The sequence below is a fragment of the Oryzias latipes genome, chromosome 7 (assembly GCF_053564925.1).
Source record: "Oryzias latipes strain Hd-rR chromosome 7, Olatipes_Hd-rR_3.1".
NCBI classification, from domain to species: domain Eukaryota; kingdom Metazoa; phylum Chordata; class Actinopteri; order Beloniformes; family Adrianichthyidae; genus Oryzias; species Oryzias latipes.
Genome location: NC_136243.1, coordinates 9,344,447 through 9,362,182, shown reverse-complemented (window position 1 = coordinate 9,362,182; position 17,736 = coordinate 9,344,447). Strand labels below are relative to the sequence as shown.

At 42.6% G+C, this 17,736-nt stretch overlaps 1 protein-coding gene across 29 annotated transcripts in view; it reads right to left on the bottom strand.

Annotated features, from left to right (window-relative positions):
• Positions 1 to 4,731: 4,731 nt before the first annotated feature.
• LOC110013731 (uncharacterized) overlaps positions 4,732 to 17,736 on the bottom strand; it is a 33,598-nt gene continuing 20,593 nt past the window's right edge. For 14 of the 29 annotated variants that reach the window (XR_013657388.1, XR_013657386.1, XR_013657387.1 and 11 more), the window contains one exon: positions 14,261 to 14,496. Coding sequence is in view for 4 of the 29 variants with exons in the window: in XM_078950161.1 (XP_078806287.1) it covers positions 14,366 to 14,496 (131 nt within the window). In the remaining 25 variants the exon portion in view is untranslated. Of the gene's footprint in view, positions 6,849 to 7,023; positions 14,497 to 17,736 lie in introns of those variants that run through there. The other 15 variants (XR_013657377.1, XM_078950159.1, XM_078950162.1 and 12 more) reach the window with 11 other exon arrangements.

The window sequence follows — 17,736 nt, the reverse complement described above, 5'->3', positions numbered from 1 at the left end:
TTTTATTTCTGTTCCACAGCTACAACACGCTCTTCTTTGTCTTGCTGAACAATTCCTTAAATCCCACAGGCGCTCCCTTGTGGTCGCCAACATAATAACAGTTCTAACACATAACATCTCCTCCCCACTTAGAGCATGTAGTTGAAGAGCAGCTTAAACTTATCTTCAACAATAAACAACATAGCTGCAACCCTTTTTATTAACTGTACAAACTCTAGACACAGTATCTTGCAGGTGGTTTAGTTTTTCTCAGTGGATAACGTCTTACATGCTCTTTGAAAGGGGCGGCCGTGGTGCAGCGGTAGGGCAGTCGACCCATGATCGTAGGATCGCAGGCTCGATTCCCGCCTTGCACTCCCATGTGTCAAAGTGTCTTTGGGCAAGACACTGAACCCCACATTGCATCTGGTGGGAGGTTGGCGCCAGTGTTCAGCAGCAGCAGTGTGTGAATGTGTGTGTGAATGGGACTGTGACTGTAAAGCGCCTTGGGCCTTCAAAAGAAGGTAGAAAGCACTATATAAGTATACACCATTTACCATAAAGGAGTGACTTCAGCCTGAGGAAACTCAGGTGTATCAACCAGCCCTGTCTTTGTGGATCCTTGATTTTTATCCTGTCCCTGATCAGTTGCAACCATGTGATCGGGAGTACCCACAGTGTTACTTGAGGGTAACTCCAGCTGACTAGACCATGATTTCACAGCAGAGTCTTGCCTATCCTGATTCACTGGTTCTAAACGTGACAGCATCTGATCAGCGTGACGTCTCCACAATCCTTGTTCTCCAACCTTCACTTGTACGACGCAACCACCTTAGAAACAGCATTGCAGGAGCCTCCTTAGTTGTGGCATGGGTAGTGTTGCAATAAGTCAACAGAAAGGTGTCCAATCTCTGTTGAACCGAAGCCATCCCTCTCAGGCGATTTTAATGCATGTTTAAATGTCTGAACAAAATGCTCTGCCAAGCCATTGGTGGCAGGGTGATAAGGTCCTGAGCGAATGTGCTTGATGGAGTTGGACCTCATAAAATTGTCGAACTCCTCCAAACAAAACTGTGGTCCATTATCACTGACCAGGATTTGGGGATGGCGGCTAAAAAGACTCCTCAGAACTTGAATGGTTTTTCCAGCAGTGGTGCTGTCTATTATTTGTGCATCTGGCCATTTGGAATGAACATCCACAACAACCAGATACATGTGTCCTTTAAATGGACCAACAAAGTCCACATGAATCCTTACCCATGGATTTGACGGCCAAACCCACAAATGGAGAGGGGCTAAGCTTGGTTCTCTTTGTATCTGCTGACAGGAATGACACGATTTCACTTGAGACTCAATCAGGGAGTCAATGTTAGGCCACGACACATAACTCTGTGCTAAACTTTTCATTTTTACCAGCAGAATGCAGCTCATGTAGCACACACGGACGCAGCTAAAAAACTGGTTCATATCTCAACAAACATGTCTACATTGAACTATTTTAATGTCTGCCCCTCCTTGTCTGATCTGTCACCTTTGTGTCTTCTGTATTAGTTTTTTGTGTTTCTCACTGTGTACATGTTTTATGTATTTTAAATGATTGTTTATTGTGCATGTATATTTTTTATTAATGCATTTAATTCATGCTTCGCACTTTTTAGGTTGACGATTTTAACACCTGCCCAGGGACTACAGATGAAAAATAGCCTTTGGGCTAATTCTGGCGCATTGCAGCCATGCCTTTAATGTGCACTGTCCTTGTTAAACAAACAAATAAATGAAAATGAAATGAAACTTTTGGGTACCACAACTCGACAACCCCACATCAGGTATCCCTGTTGTATTGTGAGCTCATCTCTGTGCAGCAGAAAAGGTGCCAACTCCTCAGAATCTTTGGCAGCAGGAGAACATCCTGTCGCGACCATCTCCATCACTCTTGACAGAACAGGGTCAGACAAAGTCTCCTGTCTGATCTCAGCGCTGCTGATTTGCAAAGTTTCTAACTACACCGCATAGAACACCTGCACCGTGTCTGTCTTTGTTTCCTCTGAATGTGGGAATGGCAACCTTGAGAGACCATCTGCATTAGCATGAGCCTCTCCTTTGCGGTAATCGATGGTGTACTCATGAGCCGACAACAACAAAGCCCAAGTTGCATTCTAGCAGCAGCAGAATAGAAGTCAGAGGCTGGTGATCTGGAAGCAGAGTGAACTTGTTACCACACAGATAATGATGGAACTATTCTCAAGCTGTGCATAATTTTGCTCGGCCTTGCTCAGAGTTCTGAAAGTAACAGCTTTAGGTTTTTCCTCACCATTCGGCATCACATGTGAGAGTACCGCCCCCACCCCAAAAGGGGAAACATCACAAGCCAAACGAAGCGGCAGTCCAGCATTGTAGTGTGTCAACACATCCTGTGACACCAGCAATGCCTTCGCTTTACAAAATGCTGACTCACAAGCTTTTGACCAAGTCCATTTTTGACCCTTCTGCAGCAAAACATTCCAGGGTTTTAAAACTGTGGCAAGATCAGGAATGAAATGACCATAATAATTAATCATTCCCAAGAAAGAATAAAGCTGCCCCAAATCGCTGGGTGATGGTGCCTCCATGATAGCACGCACTTTAAAATAATAAGCCCTGCAGCATCAATAATGTAGCAGGTACTCCACTGAGTCCTGGAAAAACAAACACTTGTCCTGCTTTACATGCAAACCATACTCTCCTTACCTTCTCAACACTGCATCCAATGCTTGCAGATGAGTCGCTTCATCTGGTCCACTGACCAAAATGTCATCTAAGTAACAGTGGGTAAATGGTAACCCCAAGAGCACCTGATCCATTGCTTTCTGAAATAACGTGGGTACAGAAGCGATTCCAAATGGCAAACGATTGAAACAGAACAACCTGTCTTCTGTTGAGATGGTCAGCAACTTCTTTGACTCCTCCTCAACTTCCATCTGCAGGTATGCATTTGACCAGTCCAATTTGCTGAAGCGTTGGCCTCCGGCCAGGGATGCAAACAAATCCTCAATGCGTGGAATTGGGTATTTGTCCACACCGAGAACTGGGTTGATGGTTACTTTAAAATCCCTGCAAGGCCTCACAGTGCCATCCTTCTTGCTTACTGGAACCACTGGTGTGGCTCAGTTACTGTGATCGACAGGGGAAATGACACCCAGACTAACTAAGCGTTTAAGTTCAGCTTCCACCTTTGGTCGAAGAGCATACTGCACCATACGTGTGTGTGTGTGGGGGGGGGTTTGGGCACACAGTCATCCTTTAGAGTCACTCTCGCCTTAATTCCTTTTAATGTGCCCAATTTGCTGGAGAAAACCGCAGCATGTCGCAGCATAAGTCTTTCCAGTTCAGTCTAATGGATCTGAGCCACTCTCCACCAAAAAATAGTGGACCATCAACCTTCACAACATACAACATCAGGGTTGTCGACTGATTATTTAGCCTTACTTTTACTTTTATGACACCCTCCGATGCAAGCGGCTCTCCCGTGTAAGTTTTCAGGATTACATCAGTGGACTGTAGTGGCACTTGTTTCAGTTTGGTTTCATACAGTCCCACAGGGATCAAAGACACTGCAGTCCCTGTGTCCAGCTCAATCTCCATTTCTTGCCCATTTATTGCACGCAACACTGTGATCCGACTGTATTTCTTATCACTAGTAACAGAGTTCATCAGCGTGACTTTCAACTTCTTCCCCTTTACCCTCATTTGCATCAACTACATACACCCTCTTCTTATTTCGAACTTTGTACTTGGTTGATTTACTTCTAAAGACTTGTTTACTCTTTTTGATTTGATTTTTGATTTGAAATGGTTTATTTCAAGCAATCTTTGTTTCCTTGCAACTTCTGAGAACCCTTTACTCTTACACATCCTACTATTGTGACCTTTATTTCCACACTGGTGACAGTCACGACCCTTGTACCAACAGTCTTCTTCCATACGGTTTCTTTTAACACATCTTCTGCACTTCTGGGAAATTACACCATTTACTTTCAATGACCCGCTTAACTGCTGTGCATCCCGTGCCACTGTCTTAGCTTCCACCGCCAAGTTTACTGCCTTCTGGAAAGTGAGATTTTCTTCAATCAGCAGGCGCTTCTGCACAGTCTCCCCTTTTAGACTGCACACAAATCGGTCCCGCAGTGCATCTTCCAGATATGCGCCAAACTCACAATGTTCGGAAAGTCTCTTCAAACAGCCAAGTACTCACTGCGATGCCGTTTCTCCTTCTTCCTGATTTCGCTTGTGGAACTTGAACCTCTCTGATATGACCAGCGGTTTTGGAGCAATATGGATCTGTAAAACGTCTGTTATGTCTTTATAAGTCATCTCACCAGGCTTCACTGGAGTAATTAAACTGTGCAGTAATCCAAACGTCTCCAGGCCCAGCACACTCAGCAACACCAGGACTTTTTTGTCGTCCTCAATGCCGTTTGCAAGAACAAAATGTTCAAACCTCTCAATATATGTCATCCATTGCTCCCCGGACTGTTCAAACGGGTCCATGTGTTGAGTCATTCCCGCCAGGTCTCTGATGTTGAAGACAGGTGCAGCGGCCCCACTCGCAGCTAGCTCAATAGCCGTTAGCTCACACTGTGGACGTCCATCAGTGACCAGCACTCGGCGTATCCGTCACTTCCACCCCTTAGCAGACACTGGAGTCACACCTCTTCGCCAAAATATGTTGTGTTTGTGGCCATTGGTGCAGCACAAATCAGTCATCAGGCAGACTTGGAAGCTCAATTCGTTTTTATTTCTGTTCCACAGCTACAACACACTCTAATTCATCTTGTTGAACAATTCCTCAAAGCCCACAGGCGCTCCCTTGTGGTCGCCAACATTAATAACAGTTCTAACACATAACATCTCCTCCCCACTTCGAGCAAGTAGTTGAAGAGCAGCTTAAACTTATCTTCAACAATAAATAACACAACTGCAACCCTTTTTATTAACTGTACAAACTCTAGACACAGTATCTTGTAGGTGGTTTAGTTTTTCTCAGTGGATAACTTCTTTCATGCTCTTTTAAAGGAGTGACTTCAGCCTGAGGAAACTCGTCTTGCTGAACGCCTACAGGCGCCCCCTTGTGGTTGCCTACATATTAACAGTTCTAACACATAACACCCATTATTGAAGCATGCCGGGGGGGCTCCTGGCCTGGGGGTCTCTCCTCCCCTCTCCTGGTCTGGCTGGTTGGGCTGGTTAGGATCTGGTTCCCCTTATGAACACACGGTTCACTTCGGCAGCATGCATGTATCTCCACCCCCACGTGCACGTGCACACTGCCACACTGCTCCCTGTCTGCTTCATCCCTCCTCCTAACCCACAGTGTATTGACGGACACATATTTTCCGCTTATCTTCGTGTCAGATTTTCACATTTGATGTAATATTTGTCTTTCCAGCAGATCTGATTTTAATAAAATAATAACTTATTCAAATAATTGCTTGTATCCCCCACTTTCTCACCTCTCTTCCTTTTATTCCCCCCCTCACATTCTTCCCCTCTCCCTCCCCACACACACTAAATGTAACAAATAAATAAAAAATAATAAAGTAACAAAAAGGGTTTTATACAAATCTACACTCTGATTTTTAAAGTTCTATAACCTCTTTTTGTGAAAGTAAAACCTGTCCAACACAAAAGGCCTTCAGCTCTAATCTGTTTGCTCAGTTGTTGAACAGAACAAATAAAAAAAAAAAAAATAAATAATAATAAATAATCCCCCTGTGCTGTCGAGGGCCTCATGAGGGGGCTTGCTGTGACCGAAGTTTAGTTAGAAGCTTGATAGATTTTTTCTTTTGCGCCTCACCTTTATATTTGGAGAATACTGCATGTTTAGTCTCATAGTGGCAACGTATATTGTCCTCTTTCAGTACAGCCACAGATTGCTGGCAAACAAGACAAACAGCCTTAGAAGAGATTTCTGCCCCCCAAAAAATCCTCCTTCCATATTTTTAAAAAAATGCCTCTTATCTGTTTGCCACTGATGTTGTTGCTCCATCTTGACAAACGAAGGCCAATGAAAGAATTGGAGGAGACAGTGAAGGCTCTTGGGAATTTTTAACACTAATTATGTTTTAAAAATAGCTACGATGTGTCCGAGTTGAAAGCCAAGCGCTGACTCACTCTTGGGTTTTTTTCCCCTTAGCTGTGGACAGAGAGAATGCTAAAAGCGCCACCTGGAGGCTGAAAGTAAGTTACAGCCGTAGAGTTATGGAACGCCATAGACCAGGGGTGTCCAAACTACGGCCCACGGGCCAACTGCTGCCCGCGGGTCTGTTTCTATTGGCCCGCAGCAAATTTTGAAAATATAATTGAATATGGCCCGCACATGGCGCTTGAGCTCAACTCTGTTGCACTTCTCAGTTTCAACACTAGATGGAGTCGGTCACAGAAAGGTGTGTTGCGGAGTGTGCTGAGCGGTGCGCGTGCCACGAGAGAGGGGGGAGGAGCCAGTGTTGCCAGATTGGGCGGTTTTCCACCAATTGGGCGGTTTTGGTTCTAAATTCGCGGGTAAAAATGGCTTTGGGTGGGTATGCATAATTTGGGCGGTTTTAGGGTCGGTTCGGCAGGTTTTTTCCCCTCATGAATATATAATAGCAGACTACGAGGAGCGCGTGCAGGTGGAGATGGGTGTGTGAGCACGGAGCGGAGGTGTGGGGGGTTGATATATTGTGTGTTCGGAGGACGGAGCATTTTAATAAATAGAAGGTGTTCCCCCCCAGAATAACTGTTTGGAGTCGTTCTTAATCCACTCTGTGGCTGAGAGTTCTGAACGGGAAAGTGAACCACGAAGGAGAATCGCCTTCGGCCCTGGAGGAAATCTCCCCTGCGCCTCATGACCACTGTCGGAAAGAGAGAAAAGCAAAGGGAAGTCCCGCGCAGGAAAGTTTCAACAGGTGTTTTCTCCACTAAACAACATTAAGCAAAGAAGCATATTTACTACGAGTCACCAGAAAAGGCAGCACCGAAGAAACGCAAGATAGCAAGTGAATGTAGAAGATTTCAAACAGACAACTCTTGCAGTAAGAAATATTTATTTGACATTTTCCACATTCTTTAAGTTGGCATTCACATTTCGTTTGGCATAAGGCTCCGTTCAATTCCATGAGAGATTTCCATAAAACTTTCGGGTAACAAACCCCCCCCTTTACGGAGCCCACAGGTGGAAGCCGGGGAGGAGGGTGGGGCGAAGAATGAGCGCTGAAGGTAGGAAAGAGAATGAACACCTGCGCACCTGGGCTTAAATAGGACGCTGAGCAGGTGAGTTAATTGACTGCCCCTAGGGTATTAACTGTAAACACTGCAGCGAGTATCTGCCCGAAATACGATAAATCGTCATTTCAAACAGGGTGGGAAAATGAATATTTTTTTAAGTGGGGTGGTCACCCATAAGCCCTTTTATTGGTCTACTTTTCTGAGAAAACAGGACTTCGACTCTTTATAATCTACAAAATCGTGCACTCTGCCAGTCAACCACACTAACGGCTATGTATGTAAAGATCTGCTGGCTTCAAACCCATTCTGAACTACCTGGTTGGAATGAGATTTCATTGTCTGAGTGAATGTTTCATTTTGACGTGCGCTTGTTTTATGTGGCACAGATCAGCATCACTGCTCCACTGAGAGCAATGTTCTTCACATTATAGGTGAGTTAGAAATACACAGTAATCATGTGTCAATATGTCACCTCTTGTGTGCGGCCCTGACCTTTGCTCATTTTTCTGTATTTGGCCCTCACCCAAAAAACTTTGGACACCCCTGCCATAGACAATGGACAGGAGGTTAAGGGGTTTAAACAAACCACGGCATCTGCAGCCACGACTTGGCGGGACAGAAGATAACATTTGGCCAGCCAAATTTGGCCCACGAACCCTACTTTGGTCAGAATGTGAGTGCTCTAGAATTTAATCAAAAATCCTCTTTAAATGAGCAACAAAAACCAAATCTGCCAATGAGGTCAGAAAATTGATCTTACCAAAAATTCAAATTCTCTAAAAAAGCTGTAGTCTAAGACATGTTTTCTTAAACTAAGATCATTTTGCTGTGAAAATAACTTTCTTGATAAAATTACTTTTCTTGCAAGACACAAAATAAGACAATTTTCTCCAAACAAGTCTTTTTACTTCTTTAGTGTCCATTTTTGCAGTGTGTACGGTCAAATAACAATCAATAAATGAGATTTCCTGGAACATGGTGAGAGGATTAAATAGAGAGCTTTCTTGTCATAAATTATTTATTCTGTTTTTATTGTATTTGGTTGAAGTCACAAACCCCAAATCAGCTGACTTGGTATTAGAAGCTCATCCACCAACAGTTCTCACAATCCAGAACCAGGGTTTTTCTCTCAAGACCAGCAGTGATGCAGAGAGAGGACAGAGAGGAAAGACTCCTGGACAGATCAAGGTCCAAACAGGATTAGGAAACAAGAACAGGATGGCTGGAGATCTGTAGAGAAACAACTTTCTGTCTGAAAACTAGAGATCAATGGAAAAAACAGACAGCTGAACAAATGTAAGTGATGACTGTGAAAGAGGATGCGATAGCAGACAAGAGGAGAGGAAGACTGATGACGCTATAATTAGGAGAATAATAAAAAAAAATATTTGATGGGCTTACTTGATAAAACACAACTTCTGAAGTGACATAGTGGAGGAAAAACTAACCACAGGAAATGGATGTATTTCTGTCCAGAGTGTGGGTTGTTGTTGGCTTCAGCCTCTGACAGAAAACACTGAGAGAAGAAGAGACAGAGAAGAGCAGAGGAGAGAACAATGTTTGACTTCACATCACTTCACTTCCCTCTGTTTCTGACATGGATGCTCACATTTACAGGTAAGAAACATGACAGAGATTCAAACATGACCTTTCTGAAAGCATGGAACATGACTTGTTGTGTTCTTAATGCTAATGACAGCAGGCTGCTAACCACATTGACTTTAGTGTATTCTTTAAACATGCATGTTAAATGTCTAAGATGTTCATGAAAAGGATCAACACAACATGTTTGTGTTTCTCTCTTTCTCTAAACTGTAGACGCTCAAACATTCAGGCAGAAGACTGTCAGAGTTGGAGATGAAGTCACTTTGAAATGTGAAAATGCAAATGATTTCAGTGATGGATGTTCCAGAATCACCTGGCTGTACAGTAATTCAGGACAAACATTTACCCTGTTTGAACTCGGGAAGATTCACAAAGATGTTGGATCTAAATCAGACAGACTGAGTCTTACAGAGAAATGTTCTCTGGTGATAAAGAAGATCACAGATGAAGATGCTGGAAGTTACACCTGCAGACAGTTCAACACATCAGGACACATGGTGACCGAGTTTCAGGTTGGACTGAACGTTAAGAGTAAGTTTTGATTTTAATATTTAAAGCTTTAAGTTTGTGAATATGAGACTGAAACACATCAACTGATATGCAGATAAATATGAACACTTCTATTGTTCGATCTAAACGTGAAATTATTCATATTGACAAGTATAATCAGATGCTGTGTGAGAAACAGTTTTTTATAATGTTTCCAATAGAAAATGACACATTTTCATTACATTGTTGTCAGAAGAAACCCAGTGAGAATGTTTTAGAGCTGAGGGTTCAACTCTCACATGTCAATCAAAAGACTAAGTCCCTGTTTTTGCTCAAACTTCCAGTGAAAGATAAAATGACTCTTTACATAGAAATAATGATGTAGTTACTTGTTTAACAAGACACCACTAGTTACTTTATGAGGAGTTCGTCTCAACTGTCAAATTCAACACTTCTGAAACCATCAGAGAATAAATGTGATGCTTAAACACAGAAAAGGTTCAGAATTGAACCAACAACTAATCACTCAGTATTTAGCTGCTCTTCCTCCTGAGGTTCTTCCATCTGCTTGAAGAACTCTTTCCACCACCAGACAAAATTCAAAGTTGGAGGTTAACAGCACTTCACCCATCCCAACTGAAGTCCTTTAGAGGTGCAGAAGCCAAGATTTAGTTTTAAATATTTAGCAAACATTTTTACCCAAAGGAACAGACAAAAAGGGGAAAAAAAAAAGAAACAAAAAACAGGTCAGCATCATAAAGGGTAATAAATTACCATAAGATAAATGTCTGAAAACAGACAGAGCTTCATTTTAATGTTTTAATGTGCTTTGGAAGTTTTAAAATGATTCAGTTTTTAGCCTTCCTTAAAGATTGCAAATGGAGCTGCTGTGCTGGAAGACTCAGCTAAAGACGTTTTTCTTTAATTCAAGTGGGGATGTCGGATAGACAGAAACATGAGCTGACACAGTCGTGTCATCTGGAGGAAAAGAAAAGAAAAGTCAAGTGTCATCAGCATCAAAGTGGTGATGATGTTTGTGTTCCATTTTACTGAGAAAATGTGCTGAATGGTTTGATTCTCCTTGAAGGTGTTTGGTGGAGGATCATCTATGTTCCTGTGGGTTTAGCAGCACTCTCAGTCATCACTGCATCAGTCTGCATATGGACCAGAACACAAGGTGACAACACAAACACATCAAACTGTTACAGACACAGACTATGACTGATTCTGACTTTTTCCATGAAACATGAGCTGAGTTCATATTCTGTTCTTATAAAGTAGAACCAAGAGTCAGAGTGATCAGTTCTGTGTTTCTCACAGGAGCAGAATGATGAATTGAAGACCTGCCTGCTTCTCCTTGACTCCATTGATGACCACATTTTAAAGTTATCTTCATTTTCCTTTTTGCCGGCTTATGTGCTCTCTCTGAGTTTTGAATGAGGAAGTATTTGTGTGAACAGTTTGATCCAAGCAAAGAAATAAACGGCTTCTAGCCTGTTCCAGAGCAACGGTGTCCCGCTTCATTAATTACCGTATGCGTCCCGACCAGGACTGGACCGGAAATAACAGCAGTTTCCGACTATGGTCTGAAGCCTGAGGCTGAAAGGTAACACGCTGATGGGGCTCCAGCTGTCCTCGAACAGCAAAATCAGCGCACAAAAGCACCTATAATAAGTCACGTGATCTCAGTTGGTGGTGTCCTGAATTGACGTCTCTGAGGTACAACTCGCATTTAGTGGTGAATATCCGATTTGTCTGCTTACATGGCACACGCAAATGCACGAATCCGATTCGCATCCGATTTATTTCCACATGTGAATGAGGCCTGAATCCGATTTGAGAAAAACAGAATCCATGCGCATTTTTCCTGCTTACACGTTCACGGGTCGTGTCCGATCTGTGCGACATGAGAGGAAAAAAAATCGGAATTGGTCCAATTGAACCATGCAGTGTAAATGCGGCCAGAAAGTGGAACTTTTTTTTATTTTTCTAGCTCTTAACACTTCGGATGTAATATACTTCTTCACCACTAGGGAGATTTTGGGGGTGCTTTTCCCAATCCTCTTAGTAGTAAGGACTTTACAGGAAGAGCATACACGAAGAGAAAACAACGAAAATCTTGCAGCCAAAGAAAATGACAAACATATTAGAAAATAAGTGGTTCGCTCTTGCACTTGATTAGTCAATCATGACGAGTGAGCCCGTGAGGAGCGGCAAACAAAACACAAAACCAAAAAAACTTAAACAGGAGTGCAGGGCACAGTATTCCAACACTTACAACAGGAGAGGCACCATATTAAAAACATTTGATCAAAAATAATATACCCATTGTTTAAGATATACCTCTGCTATGATATAAGTGTAAATATCTGGTGCGTCGCAAAACCTTACACCCAGTCTTAACCTGCTCCTTGTCCTTTTCATCCAAATGCTCAAGCTGTGAATTGAGTCAGAATTGAGTCAGTGGGATCTGGAATAACTTCAGAGCTAAAGATCGTGGCCACACAACTTTCAGAATTAACTGAAATGCATGCCTCAGGTCCACTCCCTTGTACCACACAAACTGAACTGTTAACCATGCCTCACTCGTACCTACATTGGTAATGGGGACATATGTCCTCCCTCCTTCTGCTTTTACTAAGGAAGGCGAAACCCACAAGAGAGAAAAGAGAAGATGGATATGCATCATTTATCCTCAGGAAACAGTGGGTTTTAAGCAGCAAACTGTTCCTGCTCCAGCAGTACCTGAAGAAGAAAGAGGCTCAGACTCAGAGTTCTTCAGAACCTGCTCTTCCTAAACCTTCTTCTAGTCCTCCAGGTCTGTGGCAGACTAGACATTCATGCTGATGTTAGTAAACATGTTAAAAAATGATGTTTCCCATCTTTTCAGTGTCTTCTTTAGTGATAATTGATGATGAAGAGTTGGAGAGAATGATGCTGTCTGTCTCTCCATCACTGGTACTTTTTCATTATTGTTGAAGTGTTATTTACTACTTCTGATTCCAACCTGTTTTCTTATTTCTTTTACTAAAGAGCGGGGACATGTAGTGAAGAAGATGACAGGACCCACATGTTTACAAAACAATCCCAACCCAGCCAAGTGAGCAGTACAAACGTGCACACGTCATGCATCACATGTTGATTATGTTTTTGTATGTGTAGTAGTAGTACTAGTAGTTGAAAAACTTATATAAGACTACACGTAAGTCTAAGATCAGTCCTTTCTTTACACAAAGCACTTTTAAAAGTGTCTGTTCAAATAGAAAGATATTCATATGTTTACTTTTTTTCTTTCAGGTTCACTGAGTAAAGGTCTAGCTGCTGCTGCTGCTGGTGCCTGATGGTTCTGTCTTGAACCAAGATCACCTTTTCCTTTCTTCTGTTTGCTGGTTGGCCACGTTCTGTACTAATGCAGGTGTTTTGTGTGAGCAATCGTTGTGTGATTGCTATTCATTGTTTGTTGTCAGGGGTAAATACAGAATTATTTTATTTGCATGGGTTTAGTATAAAAATGATTGAAAGAAGCCAGTCCTAGAGAAGATGAATTACAACAAAATTACACGTCTCAATACGTCAGAATAAAGTGGTTACACATGGATTATGTGGTACCTTTCCTGGTCAATCAAAAGATAAAAAAATGAAACTAATTATTAGTGTAACTTACTAACAAAGTAAATTACTAAAATTACTGTAAATTACTAACAAAGAACTGTAATAAATTATTTGGGCATTAGTAATAATAATAATAACAACAATAATACATTTTATTTCAAGCACTTTTCAGGTCACCTATGGTCTCTGCAATGTTAAAAATAAGAAAAACAGAAGAAAACATTAATAAGAAATTAGCAGAGTAAAACATGAATAATCATAAAGACATAAAACAGGATAGAAAAACAGACAAATTAAGTTCTGTTACCTGAATGGATTAACTGTATGATTATTTGAAGAGATGAGTCTTTAGTTTGGATTTGAACAGTGGCAGCGAGTCAGTATTGCATAGATCTGGAGGAAGAGAATTCCATAGTTAGGGGGCGGAGCGACGGAAAGCTCTGGTGGTGGCAAGACGGGCAGGTGGGACATGTAGTTGGAGAGACGAAGTGGAGCGGAGAGACCAGGAGGGAATGGAATAGTGAAGAAGATCAGAAATGTAGAGTGTAGCCAGGTTATGGAGTGCTTTGAAGGTTATGAGGAGAATCTTGAAACTAATTCTTTGTTTTATGGGAAGCCAGTGTAAGTGTTGAAGAATTGATGTGATGTGGTGGGATAATAGGGTCCTGGTTATGATGCGGGCTGCAGAATTTTAGAAAAGCTGCAGTTTATTGAGAGATTTATGGGGCAAGCCAAACAGGAGGGAATTACAATTTTCGATTTGAGAAGTGACAAGACTATGAGCAAATACAGCAGTAGTATGAGGAGTGAGAGAAGGGCGGAGACGATATATATTGCGGAAATTAAAGTAATCAGAACGGGTGATTTTATTAATATGAGATTGGAAAGAAAGTGAGCTGTCGAGGATGAGACCAAAACTCTTAATCTGAGAGGAGGGAAGGATGGAGAAGTCGTTGATAGAGATGGAGAAGCTATTGGATTTGGAAATATTAGAAGAAGTGCCTACAAGGAGGACTTCAGCTTTGGAACTGTTGAGAGGGAAATTTCTGTTTATCTGAATCCAGACCAGCCTGAGAGGTCCAGCTGTCCTGCTGCTACACATGCAGGTGAGTGTTGAGGATCATTTGTCAGCTTTCCTCTGCTGCAGCGTCCTGTCTGTTTCTGACTGTCTTTTTTCACCAGTTTCATCTGCTCCAGTGAAGACTCCTCCACCATCAGAGTTGCTCGCTTTGGAACCGTCTCAAAGTAGAACGGTGCCATCTTTAAGAAGAGTGCAGCATAAAACCTACAGTCAGTGCAATAACTCTTGACAAAATGCTAAGTACTACATTCATTTGGACTTTGTGATAATATTTTATTTAACAAAAACTCATGTTATCTTTGCAGCAGTCGTTGGAAGAACCTCAGCTCTGTCTGCAGCTCCTCCTCCTGCTCACTTTCAGCCAACGCTTGCTGCTCCACCACTTCCATGATAGGACCAAGATGTTAGCAGCTGGAACTGCTCTCCCCGGCAGAGGATCTGGATGAAAACAGAGATGGAAGCCTTGGGACTCTGGCCTGGGTCTCCACCTGTGAGACATGCCATGAATATGATCGCTATGTGGTGTAACCCACCTCAGAACATCATTTACCGTAAAACTTTTGGAGACCCAGCAGCTGTGGCAAAAACTCACTGAAGGAAGTGAAACTGTAACTGTGCCAGTTGTGACTATCCCATCTGCTCCAGTGCCCCCCCCCAGCATTAAACCAGATGAAGCTCCTGTAACCCTTGTGCTATCCTAGGTATTTAACATTGGGAGTTGGGTCATCTAGACCCACTAGACAGTGCGCTGAACCTTTTTTCTTCAATGATTTGTGATTTTCACTGGTGTCCATGGATTACCTGAAATCTTTCCACCTTTATCCACCTTTGTCATGGTAGGGAGAACACGTCAATGTAAGGGTGGGGTCATCTAAGATAGCACAAGGGTTAACTAAGAATAACGTTGAAAAAATGGTGAAGGAGATTGTAGGGATGCAACAACAACAGCAGAAACCTGGAAAAAAGATGACACACAACTGTCTTGCTTGTGGGCAGTCTTGTTACCTCAGGGATGGATCTTCTGTTCATTTGTTTTATCAGTACATCAGATCTATGCAGCAGAAGGCCTTACCAGCCCCGAGATTAGATTTGAAGACTACAAATGTTATCCATCATTGTGAAAATATTTGTAACTCAGTTTGTGAAATCTATTTTGTGTATACGGTTTTTGTACATTTCTATTTTTGAATTGTTTAGTTTTGATAGAAAAAGCAAATATATTTAATACATACTCAGTTCATTTTACACCTTTAAGTTATTGTATGCATTTTTGCATGTTTAAATCCTTCTGCCTTTTAATTGTAAATACATGGTTGAACATTTTGATACATTTTGTATTGTATACTGTTTATTTATTGCATGTTAATATCTTAATAAAGCATGGTTGAAATTGAAATGAGCAACAGATCATGACTGTTATTTGGCACAAGCAAAGACAGGATAGAAGTCCTTTCCGAAACTTTGTGCGGAGGAACTCTGTGTTAAGCCAAAGCGTAAAAATGACAGAACATCCGAAATAAAGCTCACAAACAGATTTTTACCCCTAACACAATGTGATATTGAAGAACACAGTGAAATTGGACCACAGAGAAGGAGTCATAATGTTGGCAACAAAGCACAGGCAGAAAGAAAATCTGTGCCAAACGTCAAGGTCAGAGATACGCTGCTGCTTGGAGATGGCGCTATCAGTGGAGTCAGCCACAGAAGAATGCAAACTTTATGTTGCCCAAGTTCTACTGTTCCAGTGATTACAGGACTCTTATCTAAAGTCTTGTACCAAGGAGTCAAACGAATAATCATCCATGTAGGTGCTGTCGATATCAGAAAAGAACAGTCCGAACGTCTGAAAAAGGACTTCATGAAGTTATTTGAAGAGATTGACAAAGTAGAGGTTGAAGCATTCATCAGTGGACCTCTTCCTAACATCGATGGGGTGTCACTCAAGTTCAGCCGTCTGTTTCAGCTGAACAATTGGCTCTCCAGAGAGTGTGCTTCCAGAGGATTGCATTACATTGAGAACTTCAATACATTCTGGAAGCGAAAGGACCTATTCATGGGAAGAGGCCCACACCTGAACAGAGGTGGAGCAAGAGAGTTAGTGAAGAACCTCCTCCACGCTCTGGGGCATAGAGGCCAAGGCCCTGAAAAGGCAGTAAGGAAGGACCGAGCCAGTGTCCCAGGAACCACAGCACAACGGCAACAACAACTACCTCCACCACCTACGGTCAAAGACTTTGATCCGGCAGCACCAGCACCACAACCACCTCCATCTAAAGACTCAGCTCCACCAGCATTACAGCAACCATCTCCATCTAAGGACTCACCTGCACCAGCACCACAACAACTACCGCCAGCTAAGGACCCAGCTGCAGAACCACAACAACAACCACCAGATTTGGCTCCAGAAATTCCACCATCTGACCAGCTGTGGGCGCCCCCTGCTACATCTACTCCCAGTGAAGAATCACTTTCCTTTTCGTCCCCCCCACTTTCCCCCATGGCCCTACCTAGCCATTTTGATAGCCTCATTAAGTCAGGAATTAAGATGGCTCCCCTAACACCTGTGAGCCTCACACCACACAGGAGCTCTCCTACCCCTCCAGCGCCCCCTCCTTATCCTTCACCCAAAGTCCCTCCAACACGGCCTTCATCCAAACCCCCTCCAACACGCCCCCTCCGTCGTTCACCCAAATCCCGTCCAGCTCCCACTCCTCCCGGTCCATCACCCAAACTACCCTCAACTCGACCTCTCCTGCGCGCCTCTAGAGGTGCTATTCCCCGGAGCTAGGATGAAACGGGCCCCCAGTGTCCTAGGAAAGGTTATGTCAAACTGGGGCCCTGTGATGAACAGCTTCCTTCTGGTGCTATACCTGTAGTTGCACCACGTAGAATGCAAAAAAGGGCAGTTAGATTGTCCAATCAAAGAAATCTAGTTCACATCCCTTGCAAGAAGGTTTTGACCAGTCCCAATGAAACTAAGCTCAAACTTGCTGCACTCAATGTCAGATCTTTATGCAACAAATCATTTTTAATCAATAATCTTATCTTTTCTTTTAATCTTGATTTTATGTTATTAACTGAAACATGGCTTGACAAAAACACAGGAAACATAGTTCTAGTCGAATCAACTCCCCCCAACTACAAACATGAATCGGAAATACGAGAAAATAAAAAGGGTGGAGGCGTTTCTGCACTGTTTAGAGATAATATTGCAACCCGCAGACTATCATTTGGTGTGTTTTCATCATTTGAGTATGTGTCCTTTAAGATTGAGCTAAAACAAACTCCTCCCTTACTCTGCATAGTTATGTACAAACCTCCTCAGCACAGCCAAAGTTTTATTGATGATTTCACTGAAATGCTCTCAGTTGTGTGCACAGACTTTGATGGTCTAGTCATTACAGGTGATTTTAATGTTCATGTTGATAATGTCAATGACAGAAATGCAAAAGAGCTCAATGCTGTCCTTGAAACCTTTGGTCTAATTCAGCATGTGAGTTGCCCCACCCACAGCAGAGGGCACACTCTGGACCTGCTCATCACAAGGGGGGTTATTATTTACAATGTCAGTGTGGTTGATGTCGCCCTCTCTGATCATTTCTGCGTATTCTTTGACCTGTCTGTTGCTCCCAAACCACCGCCTGGCCCTGCAGTTGTCCAGGGGAGACAAATAAATGAGAGCACTAGGGCACAGTTTGTAGAAATGATAAATCCTGAAAACGTCTCTG